The sequence below is a fragment of the Osmerus eperlanus genome, chromosome 22 (genome assembly GCF_963692335.1).
Source record: "Osmerus eperlanus chromosome 22, fOsmEpe2.1, whole genome shotgun sequence".
NCBI lineage: Eukaryota > Metazoa > Chordata > Actinopteri > Osmeriformes > Osmeridae > Osmerus > Osmerus eperlanus.
This window is the reverse complement of record NC_085039.1, coordinates 7,181,795-7,201,437: the sequence shown is the minus strand read 5'-3', so window position 1 is coordinate 7,201,437 and position 19,643 is coordinate 7,181,795. Positions and strand designations below refer to the sequence as shown.

At 45.2% G+C, this 19,643-nt stretch overlaps 3 protein-coding genes across 4 annotated transcripts; all 3 read right to left on the bottom strand.

The window, feature by feature from the left end:
* Positions 1-1,438: 1,438 nt before the first annotated feature.
* Positions 1,439-2,860, bottom strand: LOC134008778 (uncharacterized). The gene is made up of 2 exons (XM_062448306.1): positions 2,330-2,860; positions 1,439-2,200 (listed from the first exon to the last, which is right to left on the bottom strand). The coding sequence occupies exons 1-2, from the start codon at positions 2,412-2,414 to the stop codon at positions 1,611-1,613; spliced, it is 675 nt and encodes a 224-aa protein (XP_062304290.1). The 5' UTR covers positions 2,415-2,860; the 3' UTR covers positions 1,439-1,610.
* Positions 2,861-3,425: 565 nt separating this feature from the next.
* On the bottom strand, positions 3,426-6,153 carry rps15a (ribosomal protein S15a). Of its 2 annotated transcripts, none has more exons than XM_062448307.1 (5): positions 6,017-6,153; positions 5,206-5,343; positions 4,874-4,953; positions 4,381-4,466; positions 3,426-3,570 (listed from the first exon to the last, which is right to left on the bottom strand). In XM_062448307.1, exons 2-5 carry the CDS (start codon positions 5,336-5,338, stop codon positions 3,477-3,479), a joined length of 393 nt encoding a protein of 130 aa, XP_062304291.1. In that variant the 5' UTR covers positions 5,339-5,343; positions 6,017-6,153; the 3' UTR covers positions 3,426-3,476. The 2 variants fall into 2 exon arrangements, with proteins under 2 accessions (XP_062304291.1, XP_062304292.1); XM_062448308.1 differs by lacking the exon at positions 6,017-6,153 and adding an exon at positions 5,685-5,829.
* Positions 6,154-6,922: 769 nt separating this feature from the next.
* Positions 6,923-14,374, bottom strand: notum2 (notum pectinacetylesterase 2). The gene is made up of 12 exons (XM_062448609.1): positions 14,161-14,374; positions 13,610-13,932; positions 13,185-13,237; positions 12,541-12,636; positions 12,315-12,375; positions 11,840-11,955; positions 11,631-11,733; positions 10,660-10,848; positions 10,398-10,498; positions 9,782-9,929; positions 9,463-9,510; positions 6,923-8,480 (listed from the first exon to the last, which is right to left on the bottom strand). Exons 2-12 carry the CDS (start codon positions 13,918-13,920, stop codon positions 8,174-8,176), a joined length of 1,533 nt encoding a protein of 510 aa, XP_062304593.1. The 5' UTR covers positions 13,921-13,932; positions 14,161-14,374; the 3' UTR covers positions 6,923-8,173.
* Between the last annotated feature and the right edge of the window lie 5,269 nt (positions 14,375-19,643).

The following is a 19,643-nucleotide window of genomic DNA, read 5'->3' as shown; positions in this document are numbered from 1 at the left end:
GAAAAGAAAATGAGAGGACTTAGTTTTGGTCTTCCCATTGACTTCAGAAGATTTAGATGATGCAAACTTCCTGTTGAAAATGGGTCTTGTGGAATGTTCCAAGTTTTCAGCGGGGTGAATGAGTGAAAACCTAGGGACACAACTACAATGTGTATTTTATCTGAAATATTATGGATTTCTCATGATAAAAACTATTTTAAAGCATAGATTGGATATAAAATCACACATCAATGCAAAACAAATAAGATTTCTTAAGGTTTTTAATAATTATATTTCATGGTAAAGTATCGAGATAGAGAGGGGGGACATGCAACAAATGCATTTGTTTGTGTTCTATGTAGTTTTTATTAATGTTTTTAATTATACATTTTACATTTTGCATTTAGCTTAATGTGCAGGATGCTTAGCTTAAAAATAAAATGGATTTTAGAGTTAATTTTTGTGCATTTCTATACATAAAATGTCCTGGGGACAGAAATGTCACACATTTGGTGGAATGGCCCATTACTCCTTAAGAGTTTTTAGTTAATCCTTATTGTAATTTCTTTATTCAATCAAATATAATACATGAATTACTTTTAAAGAATGTTTTCTTTGCATCCTGATCCAAGGAAAGAGAGAGTATTGTCACACATTGTTCAGAGACATGCTTACTGTAGTCCAGAGGGGCTGAGCTTGTCCCATCTCCATAGACTGATGGCAGGTGGTTTCAGAGTGACAAACCAGCAGAGCAGTGTTTCTCAAACCTCAAGCCCCCTTAAAAGTTTAAATATAAATAACATTGTTATAACTTTGTGATGTTTTATCATGCAGTCTGTCATTCTGTAGAATCAGAAGGCTGTGCTTGTCTGGCTTCAGCACTGACGCCAAATTGTTAAAATGTTAATGTAAAATTAGAAAACACATTTTATATTATTTCCTTCTTTCCACCAGCTCCCTCTGTAAAATGATCCTTTGAGAACCACAGCTGTATAGGTTGACAGTTCTCTCAATAGATCAAGAGCATCAAAAACTTTTTATTGTTAGTCTTTAAAGAGTTTCCTCTCCGCTTTCCATAGTTCAAGCCACTTAATTGAGGATTAATTCATATTTATTCAAATGAAACGTATTACTTGCTAAAGTAATGGGCTAAAGTATTTATTGATACTTTTAGTGTAAAATATATCAGTAATCCATCAATACTTCTTACAAACTTACACCAATTACTAACATACTGTCTGTATTAGTAGGATTATTGATCTCTTAATTCTGTAGGTAGTAGAAGATTGTTCTTTATTTCATTTCTCACGCTGTATTGCCATCACCAACTCAGTCATGTCAGAGACTTAAAAAATGCTCCATAGAAAGAGAATACGATTCTACAAAAAAAGGACACAAATAAATGAAGCTGAATTTTAATGTAGTAAAATAAAACATAATAACTTTTCAGTAACCACATATTAATAAAAACATTCAGAATTGTAATTAACTTATTACTATACTTATCACAAACTAAAATCATTCAATTAAACAACTTAACTTCACAAAATCACTAACATAACTAATGTATTTATATAAAACTACAAAAATATGCTCATAAGAGAAAGTCTCTGGTCCAAGAAGTTTGCTTTTCAAGTGCTGACCTCCTGCCTGATCTTCTTAGGCTCAGGGTGGGTCTGAAGACTGTCCCCATCTTCCCGAGGCCTCTTGTGGGAGCTGGACTGAGAGTCTTGTCCCTGTTGGAGGTGCTCACTGGATTGCTGAGGATGGTCCTCGTGTCTGATCTTCTTGGAGTCAGGGTTGGCTGGAGGGTCCTCCAGGGGCCTCTTGTGGGAGCTGGACTGGCAGTGGTGACCCTGGTGGAGGTTCTCCCTGGACGTCTCCTCTCTGGAAGCACCAGAGCTCCTCTCCTCTCTCCCCCTGTGCCGGTCATAGTGGCTGGGCTCTAGGCGGCTCCTGTGGGTCTTACTGCACCTCTCCCTGGAGCGTCCACGGCCGGCCTGCTTCTGGGAGGAGAGGGAGGCCGGGCTGGCTTGGCTGCTGTGCTTCCAGTCTCTCTCTCTGCTTCTCCTTCTGGAGGAAGAAGAGGAGGAGGGAGCAGCATCCACAGTACCGGTGGCCTTGGGAAGTTTGAGGATGCGATAGTTCTTCGGCCAAGGGGTCTCAATGAATGGACGGGTCTTAGGAACAGGCGTTTCCTCCTCTTCCTCAACATTCAGAGCTAGTTGAGCAAAAATAACATACATAAGCCTGAACATCCTGGATACAATTTTAAAAGTTAACTCCATCAATGATTGATAAATGATAATTTCTTCCTTTTTCTAATTACAAATTAAAAGTTGAAACTTACTTTCTTTCAGTTTGAGAATCCAACGAGGAATCTTAAATTTAGGTTTCTGTGTATTAGGCCTTGGGAATTTTCGTTTATAAGGCATTGTCACATGTAAGCTCTATATCAGTGCAGTTTTGTAGTGAAGTGAATTTCAGCTGTAAACTTTGTGGATTTTGTGTTTTGTTTGGTTCTGTTTCCCAGGAGCTGCTTTAGAATATTTATTATGATGTAATTTGTGCATCTTTTAAATGCATTCTTGTACTCTACTATCGAAAAAAAGAACACCTTCATGGAACTGGGATTAGCATTCCACATTCAAATGTTCTGGTTTTGGGACCTCTGATGTCATGATATAATGCAGTTAGCTATGATACTACTTTAATGCAGTTCAGTATTGATGATTTTAAAGAACTCATGGATAGTTCATGTTAAAGAACAGAGGAAAGTAGCTGTTGCAAAGAGTAAGGGTTAAACAAGCTACATAAGGATTACCTAAACCCTTTTGAACATTTCTATTGTTTTCTTTCTGTAAAAAGCCATGTCTGCCAACTTTTGATTGCATACTTTACAGGATACTGTCATTTCCATCATTTCAGTACCAACGACACTGTTCTGAAACAAGTTTACTGCGGATCATTTTCATGTAGAAAGAGTGCCCCTTCATGAAATAATGTGCCCTCAAGAGCTTTGGTCTTCAACCCTGATCCTCAGGGCCCACTGTCCTGTATGTTTTAGAAGTTTCCCTACCCCAACACATCCAATGAATGGTTGTTATCAGACCTCTAAACATGGAAGATCATCTGACAGCACTTGCTAAGTGGATGCATGGACTGAAGTCTAGGTGTGGTTATATTTTAAATCGACATCACCTAATAACAAAGTTAATCAAGGTGGAAGACTTTCACCATACATAACTTTACGATGCATGGCAGAGCTAGTAGACACCCATGCAAGGTGCCCTGCCCTTCAAACAGCACCACTCTGGCCTTTTAACTCGATCATTACTAGAGCGAGAAAGACTGACACCCAAACAAATTGAAATTAGTCGCCTTTGTAACAACGTTTGTTTTTGTGTGTAATAGCAGAGCTTGAACGCCAAAAAACAGACCAAAGATTGAAACCAGTCCACTGGATTTGGTTTTTATTTTGCACAGTTCTTTACATTTTAGAAAAAGAATCCCAGAATTTTTCCTCCTGTGTGTTTCCGTCTGGCCTCTTCATGGTCCATGATGCCAGCTGAGGTGGTCAGCACGATGTATCTGCAGAGAGAAACATTACATATCAGCAAGGACATTCTCATTAAAGATTCAGTATTTCCTACACTGCAAGCATGACATCTCAGAATCGAAATATCTATGCTCGCGACTGCTGCAAAATAACTGCAAATGGTTTGTGCGCCAAATGCCCATCCCATGCCAAGGGCACACCCATTTACAATAATAAAAGGTGTGAAGAAAGAGCACTTTGATAGACTTGCGTGGAAGTTCCTTGAAAGCAGACCTTTGAGGTGTCTGAATGCAAAACAACCATATAACATTTACCGGTGTTTCTAAAGAAATACCGGTAACCGGATAACACTGGTTAGGCACCACCTCACATTAAGAGTCTACTTATGGGTAAAGTCAAGGGACGGGGACATCCTTACACAATCTCAAAATACTAGTTATTGATTGGCTGAGACATACAAGCAATGGTCAAGTGCACAAACCCCACCGCCTCAACTCCATGACCTGGAACCAGCCATGTCAAAAGCAAAGTAGCACAATTCCTCTACAAAAAGTTACACGGCAGTATGCAACATTCCAGTCAGGATGAGATGTAGTCTGGTAAGGCCGGTCATTGAGTACACGCGCCAGCTTCTATCACTTTGTGAAAAAACGTCAAATCTGGCCAGACAGTAATTGACCATCATTGTTGAACTGACCCAAACAAATCACCCAACCCTCATCCACGTGAACTACAATCACCCATTGTTTTCAGGGGGAATCTCCCGACTCCATATACAGCTCGCACAATGAAAAAGCCCACATCAGCCCTGGAAGCCCGTTCCCGTTGGTTGCGGTTCTCACCCAAACTGTCTTGAGGGCAGCAGGTTGTTCTGCCACTTCTCCAGATCCTTCAGCTGGAGGTCAAAGCGGGGGCTGATCACGCCGCACTAAAACACAATCAATGGAGGAGGGGGGGTCATGTTTAGAATGACTGCGGAAAACAGGGTAGCAGCATGACACCGTTACCAGTATCTGCAACAACTGGTGAGCCTTTTGAATAAGCACAAGCACATAGGCACTCCCCCTCAAAATGACACAGTTAACCATTTCCTGTGGACACTGGCATGAGTTGTGATCATTGACAATTACAATATTTGTATGTTAGACAAGCACCTATACATCACTACATTCTTGAATAAAGATCACTCTTCCAACAGTCTTTAATGGCTGCAGCAAAGGCAGGTACACATGCCACAGGGGTCTGCCACACCCTCTCCCACATTTCACTAACTGGCCTTTTTGGGGGATTTTGGTGCCTTAATCAGCGTTGGAAGGATAGCGACATGTAATTTACCTTGTTTAGCCTTCCTGTGAGATTGACGACAATTTTCCCAGCCCTGTGGTCGTCGATGATCTCAAACTCACCAATGTAACCTGGGGAGGCAAGGAGAAGACAAGGCATTAGCACCAGACATCACTAAGACACTCAGTGGTACCACTTCCAGATTGTTCATTGGATTAGTATGCTCGTCAACACATTAAACCGGGATCATTTAGACGCTGCAACCAACCCATGCCCCTTCAGGCCCTCATTTGGTTAACAGTACAATGCCACACACACACCACACAACCAGACAATCACTTATACCAGTACACAGCGAGAAAAGCAACTTTTGAACAACTTACCATGCTTCATCATCACGGTGAGAAAACGCACGATGACCTTCGAGCACGGCCGGATCAGAACCTGGCGTTTCCCACGCTTCTCTGCATTGTTGATGCTTTTCAGCGCGTCCGCGAGAACGTTCATGCGCACCATGATGCCTAAGAAACAAACATTTACAAATTAAGCGTCAGACAAAACGACCGACAGTACTGACCAACCATAGCTTGCTAACTTAACTAGCATTTAACGCGGTCACGAATTGACACTGGCAGGCCATCACTACAATGGATGGCTAGCAGTCGTTAATAAACTGCCATACAAGAGCCATTAAAAACCAACATCGTTTGAAGATTAACACAACAGCTCAAAGAAACCATGTCCATCCCCGCCATGCACGAAGACTCCATAACCTGGGTGAAATCAAGCTACCTAGCTAACTAGTCGCAGTAAGCTAGGTATAATTGGTCCACTTCGAACAATTAAGCACATCATACTATACCTCTCTTTATACACCTACACACCGATCGAGAAAAACTGCATTCCACAGTCGAATCGTTGTAGTAATTGTAAGCTATATTATTTTCTCTGCTACTCCGAGTTCTGTCCCTGCCGTATCCAACATGCTACATGGCCAGCTTCTATCACAAGTCCCCGAAGGACTTCAGATTTTAGATGGTGTCAACGAATCTGTATGTTTAATCGACACAATAACCACCTTATAAAATAACTACACTTTAACACAACAATACCTGTCCAAAAACTGTGTTGAAGATGCTTGGATGTACTAGATTTTCATTAGATTGAAAATAAGAATTAAGAGGGAGACCTTACCGGTTCTGCAATATGGCGGAAAGAGGAAGTAGAAAAATTCAGCAATGCAATATGGGAAAAAAATCGAAGAACTTGCAAGACAAGACAACCTACTTTGCAAATCTGACTGATTTGCCAATCTAAACACTCAGCTCGTAAGATTAAAATGATGATCGGAATCATATCAAATATTACGAATTATATATCAATAATACACATCAACAATCAAATAAAATTCCAACATATATGTCATACAAATAATATAACAATACAGTTTGCAATGTTTTCTATATCTACACGGATAATGGCTTTAAAACAATGAATTTAGTTTTGTAATGGATGTTATCTTGTATTGAAGGCTATCCAATGAAAATAATATTAATGAAATCCCTTTTCATTCAAACAACTAGGCTACACTTAATGTATAACAGCTACATTATAACATACTTGTTAAACCTGCTATCAATAACATTATTTATAACTTCTTTAGCGGCGCGTTGTTGAAAAATTCTTTATCGCCACCTGGTGGTTGGAGTAGCTACACATGAGGTTTTAAACAATCGTTGACCGTCAAGGGTTTTTGGAAAGGGTCAACATCTCACCATCTCAAAAGGGAGAGTTTACAGAGATGTATACAAATGCACAAAAATACAGAGGTAAAATTGTATTTCATTAAATAATGTGTGTGTGTGTGTGCGTCTGTTTGTCCGTCCGTCCGTCCACCCATCCATCCATTCATCCATCCCATTTGATGCATATGAGATGCAGTGAGACTGGACAATCTGGAGTTGTATTGTGACATCGTAGCATGGGAATTCATCAAAGGACTGTGTTTATTAGACAATGATGCACCTGCAGGCTCTCTGTAAAGTGTATACAAACAAAATGCATGGTAATAATGTGGTACAAAAATGACAGATTTTCAGGTCTAATCCAAAACTTTTATTCAGTGTGTTGAACATACAACTCAATCCAACGTCAACAATTTGGTGCGTGTAAAGTTACAGTTTACATGGTAAATACAGTCTCTATTATTAATACATACACGTTTTCTCTAGTTTCTGACAGCGTTAGACTGATTATGATCTGAAAGCCTCTTTAAAATATCTGAGTCAGAAGACTTGAAAACGGTAGCAAATATTAATGTGATGTCATACAATAGCTATATATATTGTGTCTTACAACCATATTATAGGGTGGATACAGTACATAGCACATACAGTATGTAGCTAAGAGGTGATTACCTCAGCGTTTGAAAAGAAAAAACACCACATGTCAAATGGGCTTATACAGCCACCAATTCAGATCTCACACACTTCAAAACAATACTCAAGCAAATGCAGAAAGTTCTACGGCCTTTGCCACTGATGTGGCCATTTAGAAATATTGGCCTTCACTTTTGAAAAGTTCAAACAGCCCTGCCTCACATGGAGGCATGTTATGTTGCGGCAGTAATGGGTTGTATAGGAAATATAGGATGTAAATAATTCCATAAATTGCAGAATAAATTGCAACGGTAGAGTCTGTGAAATGGGTGAGATTTTTTTTTACATTTCCAGACTGTTTTATCTGTCCTTTCTGTCTTCTCTACTTCCAAAGTACAGTACTTCCTGAAAATGGATATTATACTCTCTCAATCTCTTATATGTTTCTCCAGTCTACATTCAATTTTACAACCCCGGACATTTCGAAGATCAATTCAGTTACAAAAGATGGAAATTCGATTGTAAAATTGATTTATATCCTCCAATCAGTAAAAGTGTTTGTAAAAAACCTCACCACAAATCATGCGGTAAAATTATACTTTGTGTTATTCAGATGAAAGTGTGTTGCAGGTATGGTATCTGGTATCTATCAACGTTCTCAAAACTCATTGTTCTCTGTGTAGAACGTGAGGCTCACATATCCCGATTTTGATATTGGAGCGACTCCTTCAACTGCCCACAAGAGGGCGCCAGGAGACAAACTGAACAGACATTGCCCAGTGACATACCCACCAGTCAGGTCGCCAAGGTAAGAACAATGGAGCACAATGGAATGCTGAGCGGCACAAGAAGAAGTAACCAGATTCTGTACCTTGTTATGGTTACGTCACAATTCAAAAATAACTGTTTTCTGTCACTACAAAGCCCTCAAAAACGGCTCTCGCTTTTTCCGCTCTCGTTCTTTGCTTCTCTTTTAGCCACCATTGCTGACCATGCTAGTCAAGATGGCTCCGTCCTTCTTGGGGTCAAGGCCGAGTTTTTGGAGGTCCAGGCCCATGCCGACTAGCATCTGGAAGAGGGTGAGCTCCTGCTGGGTGGCCTGGTCCATCAGGGTTGGGCAGGTGGGGTTGCACTGGGGCCACTGGCAGGCGTCCACCAAGTGGAAGGGGCAGCCCTTCAGGGGCGTCTTGCTGTTTCGGTTGGCCTCCTGGAGACTCTTGTCCCAGCACTGTAGCGCCCGGGGGAGCGAGGTGCCTTTAACTTGGAAACTCATCCAGTTACTGTACCACGGGAGGGAGAGCAAGAGAAATGAAGAGCAAAAACGAGGGGGAGAGCGAGGGAGAGGAAGAAAAGAAAGAGGTTAGTTGGGAAAACAATAGAACAAGCATAGTAGATGTGGGGGCAAGCAAGTGCATATGAGAGCCGGGGGGGGAAAAAGCGGAGGAGCGATAACGAAACACAACGCCAGTGAACCAGAGGAGAGAGAAAGATTGAGTGGCCCCACTTGTCCTGACTCCACCCCCAACGCTACACCAGCCCCTGCCCCCACCCCCCCACAGAGCCTGGTTAGCAGTTTGCCTTGGCAGCCCGCATCTCAATCCGTTCCCCAGCTGCCACCTGTGCTGATCCCCTAACACGACCACAACCATCGACATCGCTGGCCGGCATTAGATTAACAAACTGTGAAATTACCCACCTGCCTCACACCCCTCTACGCCGTCCCCCCGTCCCCCCACACACACACACAAACAAGCATACACACACATACACACACACTCAACCCCTCAGAGAGGACCGCATCCCTCTGTCAACCACGCCCACTTTAAACCCTGCCCTTTAGAGCGTAGCCGAGACTCCACCCCCTTGCCCTGCCATTGACCCTGACTCCCCCATGTCCAGCTGGAGAGATCCTGTGTTCTTGTGCGTGGCCCTGTATGTGCGTATATTTCAGTGAAGATGTGTGTGTGTGTATGGGACGGGCGCGTGCTCGTGTGTGTGTGTATAAAGGGGTGCTGGGGGGGTTAGTGAAAGTGTGAAATGGCACGCAGTGACACGCAGAATGCGCCGTGATGGACGAGCGTGCAGAAAGTGCAGCATGAGCTCATGGGGTAAGGATGGGGTTAGTGTGGGAGGAGGAGGAGTTAAGGAGGAGGGAGGGAGGGAGGATGACTGGGGGGTGAGGGAGGGGGGGTTGAGGGGTAGAAGGGTTGGGGGGGGTAGTTGATGTGCTTTTTCAGGGCAGCAGGAGTCATATGTCCTTACCTTTTAGTGATCAATGTGTGGGAGAGGCATGAGGGGGCAAAGACAGCCCTGCAAAAACAGTTACAGTCAGCCAAGAGAGAACCCAAGAGAGGTACTATGTGACGCCCACTGTGTGACTTCAAGGGGATGGGGTGAAGTGTCTCAGAAACGATCTGTCCTTTCCTGATTGTTCATCTTCTCCGTCAATTGATACGTTTCGGAGGATCGTAATGTCACATTATTGTAGATATTCTTCATCAGAACGTCTTGTTATTTCCTAACTTCTTTCCCTACCAAATCAACCCTTTCTCCACAAAACTCCAGTACAGTAGAGACTTACGTCACATCTTTGAGGGAGCTCTTGAGCTCCTTGCCCAGGTTCTTCATGTAAGTCCACTGCTGTTCTGACAGAGTCTGGCCTCCCAGGTAGATATTCTCAACCCTCAGCTGCTCCTCATCAAACAACCACTGCACCACGAACAGAGGAGCTTCAGCAGAAACACACACAGACACACACAGACCATTTAGGGACACAACTGGCTAGTGATGCAGTGCCATAAGCAGGTTCAGCTAGATAGCTAGCTCACTTGGAGAGCACCGGAAGCTAACATAGTGTAGAGAAAAGGATTAGCGCATTTGTGCATAACATAACATAACACTGTGTTAGCTTAAAGAGCTATGAGACGGACAATTCAGACAACTGTGGATTCTTGCTTTGGTTGGAATTTCTGATATTCCGTGAAAAGCATTTGTTACAGCCACTTCGTCAAATCACTAAATCACCAATCGTGGCCGGGAAAGGGAAATGTCATCATTTTGGTCTTGCATTTACATACTATTACATTGACAAATACTCGTATTTGGTCAAAAGAAAAGAAACAGAGGTGGACCCACACTGATCCTTGAAGGGCCAGTCTGTTCACACAACTGAGATAAGGATTGGGCAGATCACTCACAGGTCAAAGTGGAGTAGAGTTTGTGGCCGAAGAAACACTGCCACTCCTCCCCTTTCTTGTACTGCTGCCGACACGCCTCAGGCACAATGCCATTCCACAGCCTAAGACAAACGGTTAGCCACGCGCCACAGTCGAGACGTTAACAAGGTCAAGAATTTAAACCGGCTGCAGAACCAAACTGTATTCTTGAACTGTCTACTTAAGACAAACGACGTTTCACACATTACGATTCAATCGGGGACATTTGACTTTGTGGTCTCACCGCAGGCCTTTTTTGATAGCGTCTGCAGGGGAGCAGGAGACACTGTCAGGGCAGTCTGGTGCCCTTTGTTGCTTACTCTCCAGGAACCAGCCAGAGTCCACCAATCCTCGAACTTGAGCCTCTGCACCCAGCTGTTCCAGTTGGCTGGACACCCTCTCAATGTTCAGCAGCACTCCTGTTCCTCCGGCACTGCAGGGGAGGAAGGAAACAAGCGTTTTTAACTTGAGCCCAAATGTCTGCCATATCCACAACAGAACGAGCTCACTGTACACGTGATATTCCTTGGCACTCCTGTACCTTTAATACAGCTTCTGCTAACCTAAGTCCAAATGGCTGCCACAAAATGGCTGCCAAATTACAGTGTATAGTCAGATAGTTGCCGGACATCATTTCAACATTCGGTGACATTCCTATGGAGGAGGAAAACAACTGAGGCAACATTGCGGCTCAGAGACCATTGGGATCCATGCCCAATTAAGCCAAAATGGCGACCTCTGACTAGCACTTGAGATGATAAGCAGCTAGGCTGTCAGGTCTCGCTTTTTTTAGCTTCCCACAAAGCATACGGCTGGCTGCTAGTGCTAACCTGGGGAGAATGTTGGCCATCACCAACAAGGTTCTTTAATAGACATTATGTCATTGTCCATAAGGCCCACCCAGTAAACATCTTTATGACAGACTGCAGGATGGAAACCGAAATAGAGTTTCTTCAGCTCCTTTGTCTGTTATTGAACGTGGTGTGGTGGTGGACAGTGTGTGTGTGTGTGTGTGTGTGTGTGGGGGGGGGGGGGGGGGTGCAAGGTAGGGGTGGCTTGGAGGTGTGGTTGGGATGATGGACTCAAGGGGCAAAAAGGGATTGGGGTCCAAAAGCTGGAGTTGGAGGGATGAGTGAGGAGGAGAGGCTGGAGAGACAGAAGGGGGATGGGGGGTGGAGGGGTGGGGGGTGGGTGGAAGTAGAAGGGAGGGCTCACCTCGTGCCTGCCAGCATGACAACCTTTGCCTGCTTTATCCCTTTAGGGACGAGGTCTTTGATGACCTCACGAATGATATGGGAACCCATGAAGGTGTACTCAGCTATGAGAAACGCAAAAGAGAATGTAGAACAAGATACGGTGCTGAATACCGAATCAGTTTTCCTTGACAAATTGGAATGGGAACTTCGACTTGAAAAAGGTCTTACTTGCATCGGTGTCTTTCTCCTTCTCCTTCTCCTTCTCTTTCTCTTTTCCCTTTCCTGCCTTGACAGGCGTTGGCCCCGTACCACTCCATACATCACTGGAGCAGTAGGGAATCAATCTGTACACACAAACACACACACACACACACACACAACACACATGGACAAGGATAAAGTTGGTTTCAACATGTCATCTCAGCTTGCAGTTGGCTTCCTCAATCACATCTGTTGGCAGATTGGGTCCCCGTGGCCATATTTGACCCGATATATTAGGATCTTCTAACTGCTGATGGCATATATCTATGTAGCTCACATGCTAGGCCAGAGAAAATTGAGATAAACTGAATGTTTTCCTGACATGTGTTTGTCAGGAAATGGCAGACACATTGCTTTTGTCGCTTGTCAAGCCTCGTTGGTAATGAAATGCATTCAATTGAATACCCCCCAAAAAAGAGAAACGATAACAAGACACACTTACACAATGTTAGTGTTATACCAGTGAGGGTTTTCCTCTGCCTGGGTGGACAATATCCCAGTTCCTGTAAACGAGAAAACCAGAGGTCAAATTGTGACAGGGGCGTCTTCAAACAAAACAGCTGCATCTCACCCCACAGTGAGATGCAGAGATGCTATTTTGAGATGAGATATGTCGAAAACACAAATGGCGGTGAGTTCTAAAACAAGGAAGCCAGGCAGCACCCTACCTTTGCGTGTCAACGACCAGTCGGATGAGCTCATGAGCCGGGGGATATTTATGTACCTGGTCTCACAGGTCTCTTTGTTGTAGCAGCACCAACCACCTAAAAATAAGACACTAATATTATCTCCCCTCCCCCACTTACATCCGGTGCAGAGGGGGAAGACCCCAACCTGTTAGTCTATTGTGGAGTCCTAAGTAGCATTGGGGAGGGAGGGAGGGAGGGAAGGAGGGAGGGAGGGAGGGAGGGAGGGAGGGAGGGAGGGAGGGAGAGAGAGAGGGAGGGAGGGAGGGAGGGAGGGAGGGGGGGGGGGGTCAGTCGAGGCATGCACTGCCCAGTCAGCTGAAACGTGTTTCTGGAGATGACGCAATGCATCCGGTGGCCTCTACAAGCCCCATCCCCAGAATACACATGCTCGCAATTCACATAAATATCCAAAAGTGATGGAGAGGAGGTTGGGTGGGGGTTGGGAGAGGGTTGACGGGTGGCGTGGGCGTGGGCGGTTGCTCACAGAGTGACAGCCGCCGAAAAAGGGGAAAAAGGGAAACGAGATGACCACCGGTTAAAATGCCAGCGGGGACGTCACACCAAGACAGGCTGACCTCTCGAGATAAAATTAACCAGTTGGGAGGGAGGGTTTAAATACACACCTTCCAGAAATATCAGCCATCGCTTGCTGCCTTTGAACTCCTTTAGGTAAAACCTGTGAACCACAAATAAACAGGAGATGAGGGGCAGGGAATGACTGGACCAAGCAAACACACAACCATACATGGACACTTGCTGAGCTTACATCTACCTATACGAGACCTCCTTCTCAAAAAACACAACATAAGGTGGGTGACATAAATATGAACATATTTTCTTTGCGGCATTGTCGGTGGTTGATGATGGCTAAACTGAAGTCGATAGCCTCAAACAAAATACATTTCTAAAACATTCTTGGTCCAAGGTCAATGAAACGGTTGTTTCTTTGTTTAAGCATCTTTTCGTTTTTTTTTAAGTATCATATCAAGAATATGACGAAACACCACTGCTCAAAGCTTTCCCGCCCAGAAACACAAGAGCATCTTACCCGGCAGCGGAGCCGTCGTTGCAAGTCACCTGGGCATTCTTGAGGAAGTGCAGCTTCATATCATCCGTGGCCTTGTTCCCAGAACCTGACTGCTGATTGGCCGTCCGAGCCGCTGAGCTCCCCTCCTTGCCTGACTCAGTCGACCCTCCAGGCCCAGAATGAGACTCTTCTTCTGGGGCATGATGAGCGCTCTCACTCCCCTGGTTTCCAGACTTCTTGGATGATTTGCCACTGGGTTTGGCATTGCGGTTATTCTGGCAACAGATTCCTCCTAGCAGAAGCAGGAGAGTCAGATGGCCTAGTAACTTCATAGCCAAGCCAGCCTGGAAAAATCGAAGAGTATAGCATCATTAGAGAACCATTAGCATGAAACACAACTGAGCGTTGATTTCCATCAAAGTTCTTGCTACCTAAAGCAGGTTTGGAGACGTTGAAGCGAAGATGATTATTTGACTTGGTGGTTCCAAACCTCAAATAGAAAATGTACAAATTGTAAATGTAAAAGTTCGAGTCAGGGTTATCGGAATCCTTCCATTCCAAACCCAACGTACCCCTTTCCGATATCCGCCTGGAAGAGGGTCACAGTCGAGGAAGGATGCCGAGGTCGAGGGGAGGAATGGCACGGCTGAGGACAAAGGAGACAATTGTAGGCGATGGTGGCGTTGATGACCAGGTCTTCAGTGAAGGCTTGAGGTCGGTGGTAACCTTTATAGTACCATCATATGGATCATATTTCCTCGTATTCTCTTTGAGCTGCTGCCAGTTTGCCGGTGCCGCTGAACAAGGCACACACACCAGGGGTGTTGAAGTGAGTCAGTGTGCGAGGAGAAAAGATAACACCCGCTTTCTCTTGAACATATTTCAAGCCTTCGCTCCCGGAACACACGCGCGCATGGACGCACAAACCAGACACACGCACCCAACCTCCCACCTGACCAAGGCCCACAACAAGCGCCATCCCCCCTTCACCCGCCCCCCCCCCCTCCCCCCTCCTCCAGCTTCTCTCTCTCCCTTCACCCCCGCCACCCACCTCTGTTGGCCTATGCTTTGATTTAAGCACGTACATTGTTGGCATACCTGCATAGTGCTTTTGTGTGGTATGTAACCTCTAGGGTCACTGGAGCGCACACCTCAAACACACTCTGACCAGAGAACTCATGGTCCCCGTAAAGTTAACGCACGGTTCAGAATCCAACGGACACGGACACTCCCAAGGTGTGCAGAGTGGCTGACACTGAAGGTCGAGGAGGGACTCGCTGTTTTTTACTCGATTGAACGCCCTATGATCATTCACTATCTAAAACAATAAGTAGTACGTTTAATTAAGGCCTAGGTCTAGTATGCAATGTCGACATAAACAATGAACGTGTCCTTTCAGCTCAACACAGAGAAGTATTATTAGGTCTACACTTAAAGTGCAAAAGAAGATTCATTGTCAAATCATTTTTCCCACAATAATGATTACAAAGTTGATCTTAATCCATTTGCATTCAAGAAAGTTCTGAGAAAAACAAGCAATCCTCAGACTATTCTGAATTTGTCAACAACTCCTCAAACTATTTATGCCATGACACATTTTTTAAGAATTACAGTCCGGTAAGTGAACCAACTTTAATCTATTACCTGCACCTGTCAGTGTGCACACCATTGTGTGTGACATGTGTAGGACAAGTGTCACTCATGCAAATCAAATGATGGCTTAGACTATAATCACACTATCACACATTTTGTCACTCCATTTTGTCGTAACATTGTTATCACATTTATATGTAAGAAGACATTACAATACAGCCCAATCCTTTTTTCACAGACAGTACAGGTTCAATAAAGTACACACCTATTGCTCGAAAATGATTTATTCAAGGAACGCTACACTGCACCCGTATACTCGCAAAAAGCAAGAAGTGTTTTTAATAATATCAATAATTCTAGTAATAGTAATAGTAATAATAATTAGATACTAAATTACAAATATTACCATGACTTCTCTTCACAACTTACTCAATACTTGATGGGCACTTAAGGATTTTAAGAACAGAGGTTGAGTCCATCTTCCACACAAAGCCTCATTTGGCCTCTTTACCTTTTTTCGCGGAGCTCTGGCAGGGGCCAAGGATGGTCTCACAGGGGCTCCTGGACAGAAGCTTTGCCTCTGGGGGAGGCAGGGCATTTGAAACAGATCTCTCGTCCCCCTCCCGTTGGGATAGCTGGAGGGTGACGCACCAGGCCCTGCCGATCGCTGAGGGAGATCACGAGCCCCACAGGGCCTCTAAAATTCTCATCAATGAAATGCACACCATCCTGACGTGTCAATCAAGCTCTTAATGAGCCTCAGGGAGGCTCCTGGGCGTGCTGGGAATCTGGGACTGGGACAGAGGCAGTGTGGGGCAGACAGGCACTCATAATGGCAGTTGACTTTGGAAGGGCAGGAGAATCTGCTGGGAAGATGAGGGACCGGGTGAAGGGGGGTAATTACAATCTACAGATAAAGCATCCACTACTTCATTAACATGCTCAGTCAAAGGGTTACGGTGGGTTCATGGTTTAGTGGATGGTTAGCAGAATGTTCGTTTGACCGTGTTTGCACAAAAAACATTGGTTCATCAGTTGACGTTCATCAAATACAAATATTTAGAAATCTTTTTTTTGTCCTGGTGTTTTCATTTCAAGTCAGACAGTGTCAAAGACGACAATCCCTGAATCTGGGCAGGACACGATCCAATCTAATGATTGAAATCGGAAATTCATGGATGAAAGGGTCTCTTATCACAAGCGTCTCATATCTAGACATTAAAAGCAAAAACGTATTTTAAAACAGGCGTTTTATGAGTTCCTGTTCTTGCTTTGGCTAGAAAGGGCATTTTAGCCTCATTCTCACATGCTTTGGGCTGCTTTCATTACTTTCAAGTGAGGCCAGAAAAAAATATGTCTGAGAGAATGTGTATGCCTACGCAAAATAAAAAGAACCCCAATGACACTGCTATACTGAATTTGATCTACCGAGCTGAACAATTTCTTCATTCCTTCATTCTCCTTGAAGTATGTAAATCCATCTGTCTTCCCAGAAATCAATGCAACAATCTGTTTAACAGATACCTCAAATAGCTGAGATACAAAAAAAAGTCGCTGTAAATCTATCACCTTTTTGCCAGACTGTCTCGAACTGAGCTCTCGAAATGGCATTGCTGCTATTTTGTTTTTCTTTGATATGGGATACAAGAGATGATTTTGTGGACAGGCCTCAGATCAATAGCAGGAGCCCCTCCATGTTTTACGCCCACGCTTGTCTCAACTCTGTGAACCTGCCCAAGGTCAGTCACCCTGTTTTGCACCTCTCCAACACCACCATGCAAAAAGCGACACTCTCATCAAGGAGTCTATTACCCAAAGCCCCTTTGAACGAGAAGAAAAACATTTAGCGTTACCTGCCGCAGAATGTGAAGAGGCCGCAAAGAGCCACTGACCTTTGGCCCTGACAAGGGGCAGCGGTTTGACCCCCCGGGCCACATAAGATGCATACTTTCTGCCTAGTGTTGTTATATTTTTTTCACAGGCGGCTTCAAGGTCAGGCCACTGACACCTAGATCCAGGGTGGTCCAGGCATTTGTCTACAAAGCAAGTGTCAACACGAGCAAACAGGAGCAACCAGGAGCCGAGGGCCACAAGGCTCGAGCGAGAGAATTTTTGTCGGCTGAGAGCATCAAAGCACGGCGCGCCACAGACAATTGACATTCGCTGGATATCTCTCGACCACCACCACAACACTGAAAGGTCATGACCTCCCCCTTGTAACGACTTCAACATCGAGCACGGGAGCAGAAAACTTTCAGCATGTGTCGTCAACGTGGGTGCTGGGCGAGGGGTTTGGAGGAACGAAAAGCGCACAGAACCATCGCTCGGTCCGCCCGACACGACGCAGCGCTAACCAGCCCGGGGGCCACGTCCTGGCGGCTACGATGCGTGTAATCTGACAATCTGCAGCCGCATCACCCCAAATCTCAGTTGTCACCAGCGTCGCGGGGCTAAGGCCGGCGGAGCGGCCCACGCCATGACAGATGGGGAGGGAGAGTGGCATGTTTACGAGCTGTGTGAAAGCCGGGCTCAGGAGGAGAGCGATGGGGCCCAGACCACGCCGCATTGCCAGGGCTCACCCTTCAATCAGCCCAGTCGACAGAGGGGGGGGGGGGCTTACCAGGATTGGTGCAAAGTGCGCGACGGACGCTAAAGGGCCACTAGCAGGTGGAGCGGGTAAAGACAGCCCTCAGAACCAGGTGTTAGGAGGCCTCGCATGTTAACCTTCTGCAGACTGCCAAAGCGTCAGGGTGATAGATGAGGTGGGGGGTGTGGGTGGGGGGTGGGGGTGGGTGGGAGGGGGAGGGGGTGGCAGTGAAACAAGGAGTTGAACTTCTGGAGTTTTTTGGAGGAGGGGAGGGGGGATGGGGGGGGGTGATGTAACAACGGGGGAATAGGGTGGCATGACCTAGACGTGTAGGTATGGTGCGCCGGCCCACAAGAGGTGGCATCAGATGGGGCGCATCTACTCCCTCCCCTCCCCCCCACACCCATTATTCCAGTTGGGCATGCCTGGCGCACCTTTGCCTGAGCAGATCCCACCAGCATGAGCTACACACTCACCAATCCAAGCTATGCAGCCGACTACTGTTAGTGGGAAGAATGAAAAACAAGTCCAGGCATCAAGGGGTTAAAATACCATGTGGGAAAAGCTGGCCCCTGGCTTTAACAGTAGTGTAAAACACAAGCTGAAGCTCAGATTCATTCAAATCAAGCAACCGAAATTGTCCAGTTCGGGGGGAAGGTATAAAAAAAAAAACGGACAAAATGGCATTCTTGCCCACATACACAATGCCAAAAACGACAACGCACAATCCTTCAAACGGTGTGGTGAACAGCTTTCCTCGCATCACCTTTGTCTCTGTCCTCTTGCCTAAGTCGGCCAAGGGTTTTAGAGTCGGGTGGGAGTGTGTGTGTGTGTGTGTGGGGGGGGGGGGGGGGGCGTGCTTTGGCAAATAGCTTGAATAGTCTTTGAGGCCCATGACACAGTAGAGCAGCAACGTGGCCTTGGAGTCAGGCTGGAGCGTCCGTTGCGACCGCCAGTCACCACGGTGAAGAATATCTCAGCAGGGGTCACGCCATGCTCGGGGTCAGAGTCCGTGTTCAGAGGCAGCGTCTGTGCTCCCCTTCCAGCTGATCCAAATCACGGCAGTAGCACAGTCCAAACACCCCTGCCAAACCCTGTCTGATAAGAACAAGCACACCCAATAACCCATGCTGATGATGCCGCGTATCTAAAGAAGATAATGTACAAAATACATCTTATAAAGGCTTACGAAAGGCTTTGTAGAGCGCTTGTATGGCCTCCATACATGTAACACATCTTCTTAATATAAGCCTACCATGTATGAAACGTTATACATGGGTTAAAACACCAGGTCTTAAAGCAATTTACCGTACCACACAAATCTTAGAATGCGCTACAAAGAATTCCTTTAGAATCTTTAGATCTTCCACTTGTCGCCACAAGCCGGAGAGAAGAACTAGGACACAAACACCATGGCATGTTACGTTTAAGTCTGCCTTCCACCACCCAAGCCGACCTTGGCCCGCCCGGTTCTGTAGGAGCCAGTCTTGCCCATGTTGGGAAGGCCGTAAATCAAGGATTCCTCTTGAGGTGATGTCAGTCCTTTGCATCATGTGTTGTGGCTTCACACTGTGAGGACACGTGGTCACAGCTTTCACAGGGCACCCACAAGCCTGGAGATTTACAGGGTAGTCTGGTGAAGTTTGAAGTGTGATTTGATCAGTTGCAGTTGAAAACAAATGCAGCCCTTTGACAATATCCCGCATAGTGTGCAACACCACTTCAGTTTATTAAGTGAAACGGTGAGAAAATGACAAAACTATTAATGCACATACCAGCAACACAGAGCGCAATAAACCCAATCACAATTTTAAACCATGACATCATGTACAGTACACAGTGAATATAAATAACACATTACAGTTAAATGAACAG

Excerpts from the sequence above, each read along its gene's own strand:
- notum2 (XM_062448609.1), bottom strand. The coding sequence starts at position 13,920 with ATGAAGTTACTAGGCCATCTGACTCTCCTGCTTCTGCTAGGAGGAATC. Across the intron at positions 12,637-13,184 it reads ATGGCTGATATTTCTGGAAG|GTGGTTGGTGCTGCTACAAC; the intron begins GTGTGTATTTAA and ends TCTTATTTTTAG. Across the intron at positions 8,481-9,462 it reads CACACATTGATCACTAAAAG|TAACTGGATGAGTTTCCAAG; the intron begins GTAAGGACATAT and ends CCCGTGGTACAG.
- LOC134008778 (XM_062448306.1), bottom strand. The coding sequence starts at position 2,414 with ATGCCTTATAAACGAAAATTCCCAAGGCCTAATACACAGAAACCTAAA. Across the intron at positions 2,201-2,329 it reads GATTCTCAAACTGAAAGAAA|CTCTGAATGTTGAGGAAGAG; the intron begins GTAAGTTTCAAC and ends TTGCTCAACTAG.
- rps15a (XM_062448307.1), bottom strand. The coding sequence starts at position 5,338 with ATGGTGCGCATGAACGTTCTCGCGGACGCGCTGAAAAGCATCAACAAT. Across the intron at positions 4,954-5,205 it reads CACCGTGATGATGAAGCATG|GTTACATTGGTGAGTTTGAG; the intron begins GTAAGTTGTTCA and ends TTGCCTCCCCAG. Across the intron at positions 4,467-4,873 it reads TCACAGGAAGGCTAAACAAG|TGCGGCGTGATCAGCCCCCG; the intron begins GTAAATTACATG and ends ATTGTGTTTTAG.